The 18,165-nt window shown below is 34.1% G+C and overlaps 1 protein-coding gene across 1 annotated transcript in view; it reads right to left on the bottom strand.

The window, feature by feature from the left end:
• Window positions 1-17,974, bottom strand: part of LOC125668142 (ubiquitin carboxyl-terminal hydrolase 7-like) — a 35,664-nt gene extending 17,690 nt beyond the window's left edge. The window contains exons 1-15 of the mRNA XM_056163057.1: window positions 17,840-17,974; window positions 16,187-16,288; window positions 15,797-15,899; window positions 15,564-15,656; window positions 15,255-15,328; window positions 14,925-14,989; window positions 14,058-14,146; window positions 12,824-12,932; window positions 9,745-9,875; window positions 9,512-9,566; window positions 3,445-3,525; window positions 3,224-3,314; window positions 3,046-3,128; window positions 2,829-2,938; window positions 2,185-2,353 (exon numbers count right to left, since the gene is read on the bottom strand). Coding sequence (XP_056019032.1) covers window positions 2,185-2,353; window positions 2,829-2,938; window positions 3,046-3,128; window positions 3,224-3,314; window positions 3,445-3,525; window positions 9,512-9,566; window positions 9,745-9,875; window positions 12,824-12,932; window positions 14,058-14,146; window positions 14,925-14,989; window positions 15,255-15,328; window positions 15,564-15,656; window positions 15,797-15,899; window positions 16,187-16,288; window positions 17,840-17,912 — 1,428 coding nt within the window. The 5' untranslated portion in view covers window positions 17,913-17,974. The remainder of the gene's footprint in view (window positions 1-2,184; window positions 2,354-2,828; window positions 2,939-3,045; window positions 3,129-3,223; window positions 3,315-3,444; window positions 3,526-9,511; window positions 9,567-9,744; window positions 9,876-12,823; window positions 12,933-14,057; window positions 14,147-14,924; window positions 14,990-15,254; window positions 15,329-15,563; window positions 15,657-15,796; window positions 15,900-16,186; window positions 16,289-17,839) is intronic.
• Between the last annotated feature and the right edge of the window lie 191 nt (window positions 17,975-18,165).

The raw sequence follows: 18,165 nt of genomic DNA, 5'->3' as shown, positions 1-18,165 counted from the left end.
CTAGTCTTGATCAATTATCTAATAGTATTAATAAATATCATGTCATAATAATGTTTTCATAAACTGCTGCACATATAAGATGCACTCATTCAAAAATTGATATCAGCTTATTCAAATCAAAAGACTGTATACTATACTAGATTCTGGATTTTATACTGTTGATTGTGTTGATGGAAGTGAAATATTTGTGCATGTACATGTAGTAAATTTTTAATGTATAAAATGCCACACATGTAGAATGTACCTGTTTACGATTGATTTTTGTTATGATGTTGAAGGGCTTTATTGTTTTTGATTTTTTAAACTCCGGGTAGAAGTGAGAAAATTACTATTTTAAATTTTGACAGGAGGTTGACAAAGGATGCAATGTTGGTTTTGCCCGAGTTTTGTTCAGTAATTATTGCCTCAATATAACAAGAGGTACTGTGAGCAATGCTCACTAAGAATACCCCCCACTTACCCCAATCTCCCAAAGGGTGTTGGTAATAGGTATAAACTACCTCTTTTCTGAGTGTAAAAAACAAATGGCATGACAAACTGAACTATATTGCTACTTCGATGTCCAGTGCACGTGACCTTTGACCTTTTGACCCCAAAATCGATAGGGAACATCTTCATCCCATGGGTAGTCCATATGTTTGATATGGTGACTGTAGGTGGAAAGGATAACGCTTTAGAGCCCGGAAACCATATTGCTACTTCGATGTCCAGTGCACTTGACCTTTGACCTCAAAATCGATAGGGAACATCTTCATCCCATGGGTAGTCCATATGTATGATATGGTGACTGTAGGTGGAAAGAATAACGCTTTAGAGCCTGGAAACCATATTGCTACTTCGATGTCCAGTGCGCTTGACCTTTGACTCCAAAATCGATAGGGAACATCTTCATCCCATGGGTAGTCCATATATATGATATGGTGACGGTAGGTGGAAAGGATAATGCTTTAGAGCCCGGAAACCATTGCGTCTACAGACGGACGGACGGACAGACAGACGGACAACCCGATTCCAGTATACCCCCCCACAACTTGTTGCGGGGGGTATAATAAGTGTGCATGGCTAGATCAAAGCAGTAGTAGTTCGTAATATGATGAGTTTTAATAGATGAAATTGTCCTCCCGATGTTAGCTTGGATAAAATATAGAATATGAAATATAAACGAAATTCTTAGATCAACTGTGGACTATTTTGGTATAAAGCCTAAACCCATGAATCCTGACAGATGGAGATGACTGACTTCTTTAAGAAGTAAAAGTGTGATAAAATGTGTAAAGTGTAAATTATGATGTTAGTTACAAATTATTTATTTTTCAGCTACATATAGTGCATCATTATTTGTTTTTAGTGATGCGACACACAGTTTTGTATATATTTGTTTGTGGTGCTAACATACATGGACAATGTAAGCATATGCAAATACATTGCACAAGTGTATTTCAATTTTAGTGCTGGAGGATAAAATCTGACATGGGTTAGTGAATGTCCACCTGCTACTAGCCCAAATGTCTAGTGCTGAAAAAGATTTTGATATGCACTGAACTTGTAAGTCAGTGATTTCACCATTTCCAGTACATTGGTAAAATCTTGTAGTAATGTCAAAGACAACTCTATCAAAAGAAATCCTTCTCAGCCTACAGCACATTGTTTCACATAAAGAAGTCCATCATCAATTCGCCTGACCGTTACCTTGCCATCCCCTCGGGGAGATATGTACACCACATAATGGCCCCCATGATTATCCCCACTGTGGACAAGCACAGCGTGCAGAATATAAGTGTAAATTATGATGTTAGTTACAAATTATTTATTTTTCAGCTACATATAGTGCATCATTATTTGTTTTTAGTGATGCGACACACAGTTTTGTATATATTTGTTTGTGGTGCTAACATACATGGACAATGTAAGCATATGCAAATACATTGCACAAGTGTATTTCAATTTTAGTGCTGGAGGATAAAATCTGACATGGGTTAGTGAATGTCCACCTGCTACTAGCCCAAATGTCTAGTGCTGAAAAAGATTTTGATATGCACTGAACTTGTAAGTCAGTGATTTCACCATTTCCAGTACATTGGTAAAATCTTGTAGTAATGTCAAAGACAACTCTATCAAAAGAAATCCTTCTCAGCCTACAGCACATTGTTTCACATAAAGAAGTCCATCATCAATTCGCCTGACCGTTACCTTGCCATCCCCTCGGGGAGATATGTACACCACATAATGGCCCCCATGATTATCCCCACTGTGGACAAGCACAGCGTGCAGAATATAAGTGGCTGGGGTCTTCTCCTTCTTCTCCTTAGGATTTAGAAATTTGTCCAGATTCAGTCGTTCAGGGAACTCAAACCTGAATGGCAAATTGTTATTTAGTAGTTATATAATTCTAATGTTTTTCACAAGAGACCTGTTTTTAATACCTTTCATGCTAGACCTGTTCTGCTATCAATATACATGTATGTACACATCTAATAGATGACTAGACATATCTGACAATAGAGATATACATTTAATGCTCTATTTTGCTCCTGTTGGTAAACATGCTAACATTGATTGTGTCAAAATAAGCATATTTACATTATGTTAATTATAATTCATTGACTATATTTGTGATAGAATTGTCAATTATTTTTTTTTTAAAAACAGATATATTTAATATTACTTTTAATCATTATTTATCTGCAAAAAAACATACATGATAGATCCATATAAACCTATCAAAGGAAAAACTGTAGGTGTTTAAATCCTGGTTAAAGTTTAATCACATGTGGTATTTATAAAGAATTCTTGATTTACCACAGATTCTATTTAAATATAACACCCACCTGTCATTGATTTTGACATATGCATCAGCCATTGGATCATACATAAACCGTAACAGATGAAGATGAAGCACAGGTGGGAAATTCAGGAAAGACACTCCTTTCTCAGCCTCCTGTTAAATGTCAATATCAAATTACTTTACAGATATTAGTTTCGTAATACATACATGTATGCACTTTTCACCTTCTACACGTATGGTGTTAAAAGTAGACACATTACCTGCAGGCCATGTTCACCAGCATCATATTTATTTTCCCCATCTAATGACTCAACTTTTATGTAATCTTGAAATGATTCATATACTGAAATAGAAAAACATAAAATTAAATACCTGAATACATGTATATCTTGGCAAACATCATTACAGAACAAATTTTCTGTATAAAACATCTCCTACCACTCTTTTTTCCTTTCAGATTTAACTGTATGTCATAAAAGGCTTCTTCCTTACTGGAACAATAATCAATGTGCTTGCATCTTATGTACGACTGAAATTCAAACAAAGCATTTAACAACTAAAGAAATAAATACACTGCATTCTCAAGTGTATAACATTTGCAAATGAATATAAAATATTTTCTTCCAAAAACTTTCTAGTTGTCTTCATTACAGACTTACCAAAGTTTTACCCTCAAACAACTTAGGAATTGTGTTTTCTACCACTGTCGCTTTCATTTTGCTCTCCATATTTTCTAGTAGCTACAATATGAAAGGAGTCATGTAAATGAAATGAAAGAAAAAAAGAGCAAGGAAAGTTAAGTGTCCAATGTGGCCCCATTTTTCACTTAAATTTCAAAATAGACGTAAAACCTTGAAACTTGGTAAGAACTTGTTTCACGGTGATGCCCTAGTAAAAGTATATAATCATGATCATAACTGTAAAAGGTTATAGCCACAAGACTGTCACAGATTAGAGAAAAGTCAGGGTTCAAAAGGAAATGGCATATATATATATATATATATATATATATATATATATATTAGAAATTTTACATATATTTTGCTATGGATTATTTTGCCATTGCATCGCTTTTATCCAAAAGTTTCAACTGATACTAAAAGACAAAATATATAAGGCTGAGAGATATGTGCTTCCAAGTTTGTAAATATTTGACCAAAAATGAGGAATTCCGGATTTTTCATAATGTTGTGACCTTCCTGTAAGCTAGATGTATGTTATATATCTTAAAACTGATACTCATTTTGAGGTAAGACATGATCTGGTTTACTATTAATTAAAGTTATTGTAGTAATTCAAAGAAAAATATTTCCATTTCTTTTTTTCTATAAACATTCCATTGCATATAGTTTGTATCTAAAATATAATAATAGCTCTGATCTCATGCTTATGATATCGACCCAAGCTTGATTGGGATGTAGATATTACGTTTCAGTTAAGAGCTTATCACGTAAGAAACGAAAAAGACGAATTTAAAAAGATATATAAACACAACAAAAATATGCAATATTCCACAATGTTAAAAATATTGTACAATGTACTGTTCTTCTCTCTACATCAGCAATCACTTGAAGCTTTGTTTCATGCCAGGTGTTGAAAGTTTTTCTTTAGTGTGTTGAAACATGTTTAATGATGAATTTTTTTGTGCTTCTTTTTATATGCAACTGTCATTGTAATTGTTTAATTAATGATGAATTTTTTTGTGCTTCTTTTTATATGCAACTGTCATCGTAATTGTTTAATTTCAGTTCACTTTGAACCTTGTTTTCTCTATTTTCCATGTTAATGATAATGCATAAATTATTTAATACATTATCATTTTCATGATTATTAACTTCAAGTGCATGTTGAAATCTTTGCATTTATCTATAAAACTTGTTAATAATTATTTTGCATCATTAGACCACTATCTGTAATATCCATAGTTGCCAAATCACCCAATTTTGTAGGATTACACTCAATTTTTCGACCAGTAAACTGATCATACCTTTCACACAATTTTCGTCACACTCAAAAATATCCTGCTCTCCGGGCCGGGTTTGGTTTTGTAAATTAGTTCGTGCATGTAATATCCAGTTTGCGACACAAGCTTGGGCAAACATAAACAATGTTGATAGCCATGTGCACAATAGGTAAGTTATCAAAGCAGATGTTAACAATGATCTGTAAGTTGTTGTGACAAATCGGGGTTTGAAGTCATTATCTATGTACAATAGCTTTCCCAGGAAAAGATCCTTATCAGGGCCAGCAGACACGCCAACAATAAGAAAAAGATATTCATCATGTACCTACCAACAAATCTGGGAAAATGACTTTTCATGGGTAAAAAAATGTTATGGAGGACAGCATGAAGCTTATTGTACGTTGTGTAACTGTATTGGGTTTAGAGCTAAAATAATCTCACAAAAACATGCAAAAAACGCAAAATAAAGTAAAAAATACTTCAGCACAAAAGTATCACTGTCGTATTATCATGTAAGTTTAATCAATCTGTGTCCTACTTTAAATATTTTTGTCCATCTCCATCAGTCTTGAAAAATTCAAAATATGCCACTGTCAGTTACATAATCTCATCAAGATTCATCGAGGCTGGATATTTGGACTGACGCCTCTTCCGAAGAGGTGTCAGTCCAAATATCCAGCCTCGACGAATCTCGCTGAGATTATCAGTTACAATGCTTCTCTTCAATAAAATAGTACAAAATACACACATTTCTGTTGTAAATATTTTTGAAATATCAGCACTTTTAACACATACAATCCTAGTAAGTATGTTGTGAATGCCGTTACGCATTATGACAAGATTTTTTGCTTTTCAAAGAGTCATGACCCACTTCTTATATGCTGGAGGTTGGCAACTATGAATACTGGTAGGGTTATTCATAATTGGCCGCAAGTTATCCATTGTTTGTTCAAAGACTACAATAAATATCCAAGCTGTCACACGAATTATCGTGGCATGGAAACCTAGCATAAGGTGAGGGTTACTTAGCAATCACCAATTAGAACTGGTGTGAATAGCTGCAGGCGAGAATATGTTAAGTAGCGAGTCCAGATAGGTTTAGCAGATCGAAAAATTGACTGCACTTCAAGATAAACCAGGTGAAATTAGGGCTTGGGACCTTGAAGCCATTTCGATCGACATCAGCAGGGTATTCAAGATGATATCCATAGTTTTAAAAATCATTTGAATATATAGGGAATACGGTCGGGACCAGCGATCAACTTTGACAGAAGCGGGGTATCGAGATACAGATATTTTACTGTATTATAATGTGTGATAAAAGAGCCTTCTTTAGTTTTACTTGAACTATATCAAAATGTATGAGCTAGTAATTTTCTTAGGCCTTGAGGGAGCTAGTAAAATTTGCTTGGGCACTAGGCCCATATCAACATCAATAAGCACCATCTACTCCTTAGGAGTTACCAGTTAATTAAATCAATAGGGATTATCCTACATTCCATGGATATATATTGACTCAAGGTGAAAAAGGAAATCATTTGAAGCCTGGAACCAATCCAATATATGGATGAATAACCTGATTCCAGTATACCCTTCCAGACTTTGCTGTGGCGGGGGTGGTATCATTATTGGCAATTTATACAGAGCTTGTCTGACACTTGCACAAACATATGAGATATCAGTTGGATCAATGACAGTGAATACTACATAATATATATCATATCACAAAATAGTAAAATTGTGATGGCAAGCATCACAAAAGGGCCCTCATTTTGTGGCATCATTTACAAAGTTCAAAACTCTTTCAATAAAGATCAACAAACTCATTGATACAGTCCCTGAAACGTTCTACTTTACCATTTTTCCGTTCGCTCACCGTTCGTTCACCGTGCATTCACCGTTCGTTCAGTGTGAGTTCACCGTGCACTCTTCGTTCACAGTTTTGCGTTCACCGTGCGCTCACCGTTCACAAAGCGTTCAGTGTGCACTCACTGTTTGTTCATCGTTCAGTCTTTTCATTGTCATTCGGAACACCAAAGTGAAAGGACCAATCTTGATAGCAAGGCGAAATGAAAATTGAACGTGTGGGTAAGAGTGGAACGATACTTTCTTACGATATCAGAAATTTAATTTTGAAGTACAAAATGTCAGGATTATCCACTGTGAATGCCGAAAGGTTCATTTGAGCTTTTGTTAAAAACAATTCTAAATGAGAGACGAATATAAGAGCTTGTCGTTATGAATTTAACCCAAGTACAAAAAATAAGGCAGTTTCAGGTAATGAAAACCTCTTCCCCTGTGTTCACGAATTAGCTATTACAAGTTAGGGCACAAATTATTATAATTATTTTGCATTGCTTGATAAGAGTTTTAAACAAGTCACCCCCCCCCCCTACTTTGAAAAATTAAAAACAAACAAACGATGCTACATAATGTACATTGTACCGTATCTAAGTGTCAGAAAGTCAAACTGATATAGCTATTTTTACGCCTATATCTATGAAAGACATTGTCAATAAACTGATATTTACTACTCTTGCCAAATTTGAAACTTTTGTAACATTTGTCCTTAATGCAAAGATGTAATTGTTTATCTGGTACGTTTCTGCATTAGCCTTTAACCGTTCTACGGGTAGTTCAGTATAATAAACAGTTTTATCTACATCAAATATATACAAATATTGCATGATCTAACTGCAATCTATGGTCACATCAATAATAAAAATAGAAAGTTTTGTACTGATTATTTCCTCGGGTCGATTTGATTGCGACAAATGAATGACAGAAAATGTAAGTAGGAATATTTAATACTTTTAGGAGTGTTGTGGTTTTGACACAGGGTATACCGTCCGTATTGTTTGTTTACTGCATCTATCTTGACTCCTTTCGGGGGTGTTTGTTAATTACAGGTATCCCAAACGGTCGAGCTCGGAAAGTTTGAAGCCATACATGAACACTTGTTAATTCTGGATGTCACTACACATGTAGACTATAGTGTTTTCCTTTCCACATGCGTTGCTTATATATTATACTCATGCATTAAATGCATCTGTACATGTAATGGTATACACAATAATGTACATACTAAATTTGCTTTTGTTTGTGTATGACTGTTGCGTGTATTAATGTACAATTTGCGATAATTTCATGAAATATATACATGTATACTCGGTACTTGTACAAAAATATATTACATTGAATATATCCAGAACTGTAAAATATGCTATATCACGATTCCGGTTTATTTAATTTTTTATTAATTGATGAAATATACATGTACATGCATTTTATTACTTGATTATGAAATAAGTAAAATACCAGGGGAAAATCCGAAACATTCCGAGTAAATAGATCATTTTGCGTTCAGCGTGCGCTCAGCGTTCATTCACCGTTCACTTTGCGCTCTGCGTTCGCTCACCAAATTGCGTTCACCGTTCGCTCTGCGTTCGTTCACCATTCGCTCACCGTTCAAGTGGGAAAGAAGAACGTTCAGGGACTGTATAAGTTCATGTGTAAATTTTCAAAAAAGAAAAAGGTCTGGAAAACTGTCAAAAGTCCTGAAATTTGCTAAGTTCTGAGTCCATAATTCTTTGAACATAGGTCCACACAGCTCACACTAAAACTTGATCTGTAACCCATTGATGTTAGGTCATGTCTAAATTTTCAATAGCTGCAGAGTAACCAAAAAAAAAAGAAAAAGATGGAAAACTGTCAATAAATGGGTTGATCACGATAGAGTTCCTGTGTATTGACAAGGCCCCTAATTCTGCATAGTTTCAAAAAGAGAAATTAGCGAGAAAAATATTAAAGATACATAAATACTAATGATCAAGATTTCCCCCCCAGTTAATGTAACTTATATAATGTAAACTATTTAATTTCACCCCAAATGAAAGGAATATGTCCAAATATTAAGTTTATTCTTGACTGGCCTTATTTGTAATGTATAATGTATGCATGATTGTGTGCACCTTCTTCACAGTTCACATATGGTCAGAAAGAAAACAATGGTGTCGGTGAGTTTTGAAATTGAATTCATTAACTGTAGATGTAAGAATAAGGACCTATCAGACTAAATTCATTATGCTACATAATATGTAAAACACTAAACATTAGATATGCACAGGTCCAAAAATTGCTGGGAAAATAGTGTGGTACACTAATAAGAGTCATGTAGTCAGCATTTTGCTTTTGTTGGAAAGAACGTCTTCAAAAAGACAGCTTGTATTTAGAAAACTTTCATTTATATCTATATAACAGTATATTTTTAATATGTATATTTAATAAGTTTTTGTTTTATTCATAGAATATTAAAGCATTGATTTACTAGAATCTAACAAAAATTGGACCATGTGTACCCTTAACTGTGAAGGTAAAATGTCCAGTGGTAAAATTGATTGATTGATTGATGATTTCCGCCACACTCAAAATTTTTTCAGTTATATGGTGGCGCCCAGTTTTTATTGGTGGAAGAGAGAACCCAGATACAATGTAGCTGGGAAGAGACCACCAACCTTCTGAAAGTAAACTGGGAAACTTTCTCACTTACCGGCGCGAGCGGGATTCGAACCCGCGCCGACAGAGATGAGAGGCTGTGTGATTTTGAGCGCGATGCTCTAACCACTCGGCCACGGAGGCCCTCGTGCCAGTGGTAAAAATAGAACTAGAATCAAACCAATAAATATGTGACTTTCACTGTACTGTACCACAAGGACAGCAAATACTGGTACTTACATATCTTAAGTTACTACAGAGATACTTACCACACGGCAGAGTTCTTGTACATCATGCTGCATAAATGTGTCAAGTGTTTCCCATCTGGAATAACAAAAAAAAATTTTTTTTTTTTAAAAATGCATTCAATGCACAAATGTTATAAGTACAATAATTTGAATATCATACCACCATGCCATTAAAATATGTAAATCAATTCCAAGATTTTCATGTGTATTTTTAAAACACCACACCTGCAGGACTTACTATTTCATGAACTTACCCAAAGGACTTGGTTAATTTTTTGGTTCCTACTGGCTTATCATTAAACTGAAGTTCATAGAACACCCGCTGTAACGCAAGGGGTACACTCTTATCATTATCGTCAGACTCTGTGGGCATCAAGTACACCGCCTTAAATAACAAAGTATAAAATGTATTAATTAAATATGCTGCCTTTAATAATTAAGTTTAAACAGTATCAATCAAGCATACTGCCTTCAATAACAAAATATATTAATCAAGTACAAAGCCTTCAATAACACAGTATAAATTGTATCAATCCAGAAAAAAATCCAATTTCATCACAATATACAAGATGTGTTTGTGAAACACTGATGCCCCCGTATGGTTGTAAAGTAATTCTGGTACCCAAAGAAAGGTCTTGTCTCAAAAAATACACATAAGAAATATGAAATACCTATCACTAACCATTCAAACGTTATGGAAAGGTTAAGAGTTTTATAAAACTAGGTGAAACTCCAAAATGAAGATCACAAGGTAAAAATTTTGATACCTAAAGAAGGTCTTGTCACAAGTAATACACATGTGAAATATGAAAGGCCTATCACCAACCATTCAAGTTATGGCTTAAGTTAAAAAATTTCAAAAGCAGGTCAAACTCCAAGGTCACAAGGACAAAACCATTGCTACATAAAGGTCTTGTCACAAGGAATACACAAGTGAATATGAGAATCCTATCATCATCCATTCAAAAGTTATAGCCAAGGTTAAAGTTTTTGAAAACAGGCAGACAGACTAAAACTATATGACCCCGAATCTCCAATTATGGGGGCATAAAAAGCTAGATTGTATTGGCCATTTGGGTAAATTCATTTCTTATTACATCCAACCTCTTTATATAACTCTGCATGGTTTTATGTTCAATAGCATAGAAATGACTTCAAAAACTACTGTCTAATTCATTTTAAAAAATACTCACTTCTCTAGAAACAGATGTTTGTTTTCACAACCAAAAATCTGTCATATCTTCACATTTTCACAATAGTAAATATATGCCATTATCTTCACCAACAAATTATTTAAAATTAGTGTTGTAAAATCAGACCAAAGTTACAATCGATTATTGAATTGAATCGGTAGCATATAATCTATTAAATAATCGATAATTTGAACTTCCATTAATGGTTGCATTATATATAAATATGCATTCTCATGTCTGATTAAATGATATCCCAATAAATAAATGTTTTTACAGTTATGTTTTATGAATTTATCGAGTCAATGGACTTTTATGACAAATACGAAATTATAAACAATAGTCAACTCCTGATGAAAGTTTATCAACACTAATTGATTCACTATACTGATCCATGTTCATTAATATATGAGTGAATGAACAAGTGCTCGATTTAATCTGGACCTTTTAACAATATTTCCAACCAGACTAAAAACTCATTCACTATGGACAGAAGAGATAGGTATTCCTCACGGATGCTAAAACTTATAATATACAGAAGATACTTTGATATTTTTTTCACTCTGGAGCAATGCTCAAACATCGAAATTTTCGTTTGATTTTTTTAAGCCACCAGATACAGTTTCTCTCGTTAACATTATATACATCATCAATCTAATTAAAATTACCTGTTTTGAATCCGCTACCGTTTGAGAAGCGGTAGCAGTTTCAAAACAGCTTATTTTCATTAGATTGGTACATCATCGAACAATTTTTTAAAAATTGAACATTTGATATTTTTGTTGTCCTGAGAACTTATATAAAATTGGAGATAGTATTTCCAAAATAAGATAAAGTTAAACGTATTCAGCGATTTCATGACATGTGACCTCGAACTTCCCTTGATTCGCATTCAACTACTTGCAAATGTAGATTACTGTTACTAGGTGGCCCTTCCTGAATCGATAAAGGTCTATAGACTGATTTAATGACTCTATACTTTCCACCTGGTTCAGGTTGCCCAAGGGTATGGAAAGTTGGAAACAAGTCTGCATCGGCTTCCCCAGCCATTATTACACAATATAGAGTTAAGTCCCTTAAAAATACTAATCCTTCTACAGGTTCAGTTAACCAAATTATGTCCGGAATAGTCAGCCACTATCGATGTCAAAAATTTATAATCGATTGGCCTTTTTTCGAGAGTCGGCGATTATTGTAACAACACTATTTAAAACATTATAAACATAGAGCAAATATTACAAAAAAATGAGTCAGAGCAGATCAATATTGTGGACAATTAAGGACGGCCAAAAGAAAATAAAAGCTTGCTCTCTTTAATATAACTGATCATGCACTACTGTGCTAAATCTGTATGAGAAGACAAATTACATTTATACTAGGCATTAAACAAGAGTTGTCAGAAGACAAAATATCTCACCAGGAAGTGTGACTCTACTTCTTACCCTGTCCCCTTTGGTTCTAAGGATTATAACCAAGGTAAAGGCTTTTGAAAAGTACGAAGAAGTCAAAGTCACCAGATAAAAGGTTTTGAAACCAAATTAAATGCCTGGTCATGTGGAATCTCTATGTGAAATATCAAAGCCTTAGCCCTCTTGGTTCAATAGAAATAGCCAAAATTAACAAGATGTGTTTGTGAAACACAAATGCAGTTGATAATGGCCAATTCCAAAGATGATCAAGGTCACAAGGACAAATATCTTGGTACCAGTAGAAAGATCTTGTCACAAGAAATGCTTATGTGCAATACGAAAGCTCTAATATTTACCAATTAGAAGTTATGACCAATGTCAAATTTTTTATAAGTAGGTCAAATGCCAAGGTCAATAGATTTAGTGCCCATGGAAAGGTCTAGTCACAAGGAATACTCATGTGAAATATCAAAGCTCTAGCACTCACTGTTCAAACGAAAGTTATTAGCAAGGTTAAAGTTTTTAAAAAGTGAAACTCCAAGGTCACAGGGTAAAAAATGTTGGTACCCATGTAAGGTCTGGTCACAAGGAATACTCATGTGAAATATCAAAGTTCTAGCACTTACTGTCCAAAAGCTATTAGCAAGGATAAAGTTTCAGACAGAATGACAGACAGGACAAAAACAATAAGCTCTCTGAACATTCATCCTGGTGACCTTAAAATCAAAACTTACCTTCCTCAATTTATTGGTGAAAAACAGAGTTTGTAACAATGAGTTCATGTAGCATGTTGCTCCTTGATTTTTAAGTCCCACAAATCCTGTATGTTTTTTTGAGTCCCAACTGTAATGAAGATACAATTTGACTTTGAAATAAAGACAAATGTTGCCTTGATAGGGAAAAATTAACAGCAACTTTCTACTTAATGAGTAAGGGCTATTCCAGAAATAAATACATGGGGGGGGGGGGTCGGGAGGCACCTTTTGTATATACCAAGCACCCATAAAAAAAAATAAAAAATTACCCCATGACCCATCAAATTGATAAACTCATTTTACAATGACCCATCTAATTAAAAAAAAAAACTAACCAGACCCACCACAAAAATATTTTAAAAAATGAAAACGGTACAAATCTCGTGAGGTTTTCGGGACAAACATTCTAGTCAATGACGCGGTAATGCCTGTGCGACATTGTATCATAGTAGTTCTGAAGAAACGATGTCACATCAACAATCAAAGGCATCTATGGTGGGAATGTTGGAAAGATTGGGAGTCCAAACGATGCTATTATCATGAAATGGGTATGGATATGTTTTTCCACGAATCGTTCGTCTTCTAATGGAGCCCGCGCCCGGAGGCCTCTATATCACCATCACACTGACTGCTAAATATAACGTATCGGTACCCTCGTATAAATCAACTAAGGTTTGCCTATTTTTATTAGAAAACGGAATACCTATTGGTTTCAAAATATTCCCAAAATCGATGCACTGTAAACTGTAATAATCTACAGAACAGAGTTCGCCGCCATCACGTCCAAAGGGACCCTACTAAACGCGCCTCTAATTTGAAGAGTGCCGTAATGGAAAGTTATGCGCTGCAAAGAGCGACAACTCGAATAGTTCTATGTTACTTTCGATTTCGAAAGCAGCATTTCGAAAGCACGTTTTCAATTTTCCCTCCGACATTTTGTAACCAACACGACAAGAGCGACAATAAAAATATTCTGAAAACTCAACACCCATGTGGCACAAAATAAAACAATAGAAACTACCCACTACCCATAATAAATATTTTTTTAACAGTCCAACCACAGACCAAATAAAATATGAAAAAATACGACCACCCACACAAAAAAATATCATTTGCCGCCCGACCCCCCCATTTGATCATTTCTGGAACAGCCCTAATCATCATTCACCATAAAAGATGAGTTAACACTTTTTGCAAAGAACTGACCACTCACCTGACCCCATGGGGGGCATCAGCTTTGACATGCACCTCCAGTGTTATTTTATCATCCACCACAAATCCTCTGTTGGGATCCAAGAGATCCTGTATATCAATACAGAGTATAAAGAAAAACTGTTTTAAATATCTAAACAAGACATGCATCATGAGATGATATGCTAAATGTTTTCAGTTATTGGATACAGATTGCAAAGAAATCTAGATTATGCAACACCAAGAATAGACAAGTTACATGGTAGCTGCCATCTTCACAAGTCAAGGGTTACTGATTGGTTACCTTGCACTAACCCTTGACATCAGTGACTATCAAAAAGTTGGGCTCGTTCCGATTGTTTCCACAAAAGAGTGGGAACCAATGAGAATGCGGTTCTATTTATAACAACGCGAAGCGAGAGATTCAAATAAAAACATGTGTATTGATACCTACAGTTATGGCTATTTCAATCGTTCAAGCAATATTATCTTAAGCAAAAAGGTTTCCAAACTTAATTTCCTATATCAAAAACGTAATTAGTGTAAATATTACAATTGCGCGTGTTTATCTATACAGCAGTATGAGATCGTGTCATTTGTATCCATGTACACCATAACAAGATGCAGTGATTTCATTGGATGTTTTATTTATAGTGGATTGCGTAATGGTCTAATGAGCCCAACTTTTATATAGCGACTGATGTCAGGGGTTAATGCGAGGTAACCAATCAATAACCGTTGACTTGTGAAGATGGGTAGCTGCCTGCTCCCTTTTGTTTTATTTATGAATACTATTTTTTGTACAATTTTTTTCTTTAATAAATTTAAAGAATAAATTTTCTACATTTCATCAAACTCTAAATTTACATGATAGATCAAACAAACTTACATTCCATGCAATGAAATTACTGTAACCCCAATCATTTTCTTTACTGTAGAACAAATGTTGGATTTCTGAAAGAAAAAAAAATGCACTGATATTCATGTGTGGCAGTAGAGACTTTCAAATCTTACATTAACCTTGAAAATAAAGTTTTCTAGAATTTTCTATATGTTTAAATAAAAAAAATCACAGATATTTCATGAAACTTCTTTCATGCACTTATAAAAAACTTGATAAATTGAAAAGTTTTAAATTTGTCCTATATTTTTTAAGTAATTGATGACTCCTACCATACATGTTTGAACAGAATCTCTGAGAAGTCATAAGAGTACTTACTCTTTGTGTGATTTTCAGCCTCATTAACCTGATTAATTAGCTTGAGTGTGGCCGATGCATTACATGACCATGACCTGAAAATGTTCATCAAAAAGTCAAACATCCACATCGAAGGGGATTCAATGACCACTATCACCTAAACTACTCAAATCTTCAAGATAAAAGTAAATTTTTAAGAAGGGACAGTTATGCATTGATGTCTGATAAATGTTGATGAGTGCTCTAAGTTCACCATAAAAAAGAAGCTGTAACTGTACATATAGATAGTATCCCATAATTCATTCTAAAATTACAAAAATCTCATCTTACACCGAATCTGATTCAGCATTGCATTGGAGAAAAAAGCCCATGGTTTTCTGATTTTGTCTTTCAGTGTTTGGTCTGGGTTGGCACATAATTTTCCTGAAAAGGAATTTATAGGATTAGCATCTTCTTAGAATGTTAATGCATTGCACTAATAATTAAGCAATCTCAAATACAAGATTCCTAGTACATGTAATTGCATCAAACAGGTTAATCTACACATGACTAATTTTACATACCATGGAAGATTCCGAACCATACAAGCAGGACTCAAGGCCGTTTCCTTCAACTTGGTTATATTTTCAACAGTATATCGAAATGTAGCCTCTGATCGACATTCATCTGTTAATAGAAATTCAACTCTCCTGCACAATGGTTGTCTAAGCTTCTGTTTCTGACAGGTCAAAGTAACTAACTTGTCAGTCAATCACAACCCCAAAACCCCTAAATTCTGCTTAATCTATGCATATCATATCTAAGTTCATTCTAAATGAAAATAGTATTGCTTGACAATATTTCATTTTTTCTTTTCTATTTCCTATTCACCACATGCTGTGTGCATTTGAATGTTTTTGATGTTACAATATCTACTAAAGGTATAATAAAATACTATCATTGACTGATCTTACCCTCCTCCATTTCGGCATCTTCCTGGCTAGTCGCTCCATTCCCAAGGATGTCCCCATTCACCTGAGTCATGTTGGCATCATCTCCGCCTTCTTTGTTCTCCTCTATAAAACAAACACACAAAAAAAAATTTAAAAAAAATATATATATACAGTATATACAATGCACCAATTTAAAATTTGCTTGAAATAAAGTACACACGGTTAAGGAGTTTTCGTTTATTATCATCTAAAAAAAAAAAAAATCTTGTAAATGACAGCATACAGAACAAATCAATACCCTGGCATGGTATCAATATTAGTGATAGGAATTGGAAGGAACTTGATGATGAATTCTAAATGTAATTTATAATTAAAAAAGAATAACACCAATTATCAAACAATAAAATATGATTTCTCGTTCAATGATTTATCATATTTCAAACTAGTAAGTTTTTAAACAAATAAAACTATCAGTCAGTTTTCAATCTCGGATAAATACACATTTACTGGTTAATTCAAGCACAGATAAACTTTTCTGTTATTGAACAAATTAATTTTTTGTTGTTTTTATCCTGCTTCAGACAAATTTGTAGAAAATTGATTGGATAAAAGCTAATCACATCACACCCTGAAATTTTTAATATTACGTCTCCATACATAGGGTGTATCGTTTTGACAACTGTGATGTCACTAACGAATCATATGATGCCCCCAAAATTTTCAAGCTATCTTCTCCATTCAGAGAGTTTGACAACTGTGACATCACTTACGAATCATATGATGCCCCAACATTTCAACACAACCTCTCCGTGCTAGGGTACATTGGTTCGACAGCTCTGTAGCTTTCAATTTTCAATGTCTGCATTCAGTTTCAACATACATGATTTGCTTACTTGATTTGTTTAGTTAATGTTATTGTTCATATTTTAACTACGATGTTTTAATATTGTGATCAAATGGTTTCCAATGTAATAAATATATATATGAAATTCAATTTAATAATTGAATAATATTTATTCAAGATTTTACTGAAATTTATCTTTTAAAAAATGTTCTAAAGGTCTTCAGCAGGATAGATTTGTTAGACAGTCAGTTCGGGACACAATATGGAATCATCCAGGGTGTAAAATGGAAATCTGTATTGGGCGAGGCAAATGTGTAACAAATATTATATGCAGTAGCAAAGAATTAGAACAGACATACATAACAAATGATAATATTAAGTAATGTTAAAAAATCCACAACATACCATTATCATCTTTCGAACTTTTTTTTTTATTTTTCACTGCCATCCATGATAATAAAGTTTTAAATGATTCAAATGCCATTGTTAAACTTTAAACACCTTCCAACCACACAATAACAACTTAAAAAACTATGTGAAGAATATTATCTTCCTGCAAGTCCACTTCATTGAAAACTTTTTCTTTAGTTTCCTTCACCAGTCTACATTAACAATATCAGTAACAGAAATCATAACCACTACACATATAACTTAATGATATAGAAAGGAGGATGTCAATATAATATTAGTGTATCATTGTCAAATTCAAATGTAATGTAATCAGGAATTAACTAGGCCTATTGCAAAATTTACACCAAGAGGATATGATTGCATAACATCTTAATAACTCGATCAACTACCGTCCTTTGTAAAGTAATAGATCAACACACCCTTCTTTTGATCAATATCCATTTCCACATCTTGTATTTTATCCTTTTCACCATGGTCATTCACATGATTCATGGTGTTATTGGAATTATTTATAGTGACCGCTTTATGACGATCTCGACCAGGAGATTGTGGACTTTTTGGCGGAACGGTCACTTTCGCCTGTTTTCTTACAATCTGCCCAATGTCTGCTGTATATACCCCTCACAGGGGACTCACATGCAAAATATCATGCCTTTAAAAAAAGGCATCGCAAACCTTGATCTCGAATGAAAATAAACAAGATGGCGGACGCACGTTGAGGCAGTCTGGGATACAAACTATATGG

This window comes from Ostrea edulis, chromosome 4, assembly GCF_947568905.1.
Source record: "Ostrea edulis chromosome 4, xbOstEdul1.1, whole genome shotgun sequence".
NCBI lineage: Eukaryota > Metazoa > Mollusca > Bivalvia > Ostreida > Ostreidae > Ostrea > Ostrea edulis.
The sequence above is the reverse complement of the archived record's forward strand: the minus strand, read 5'-3'. Positions and strand labels throughout refer to the sequence as shown.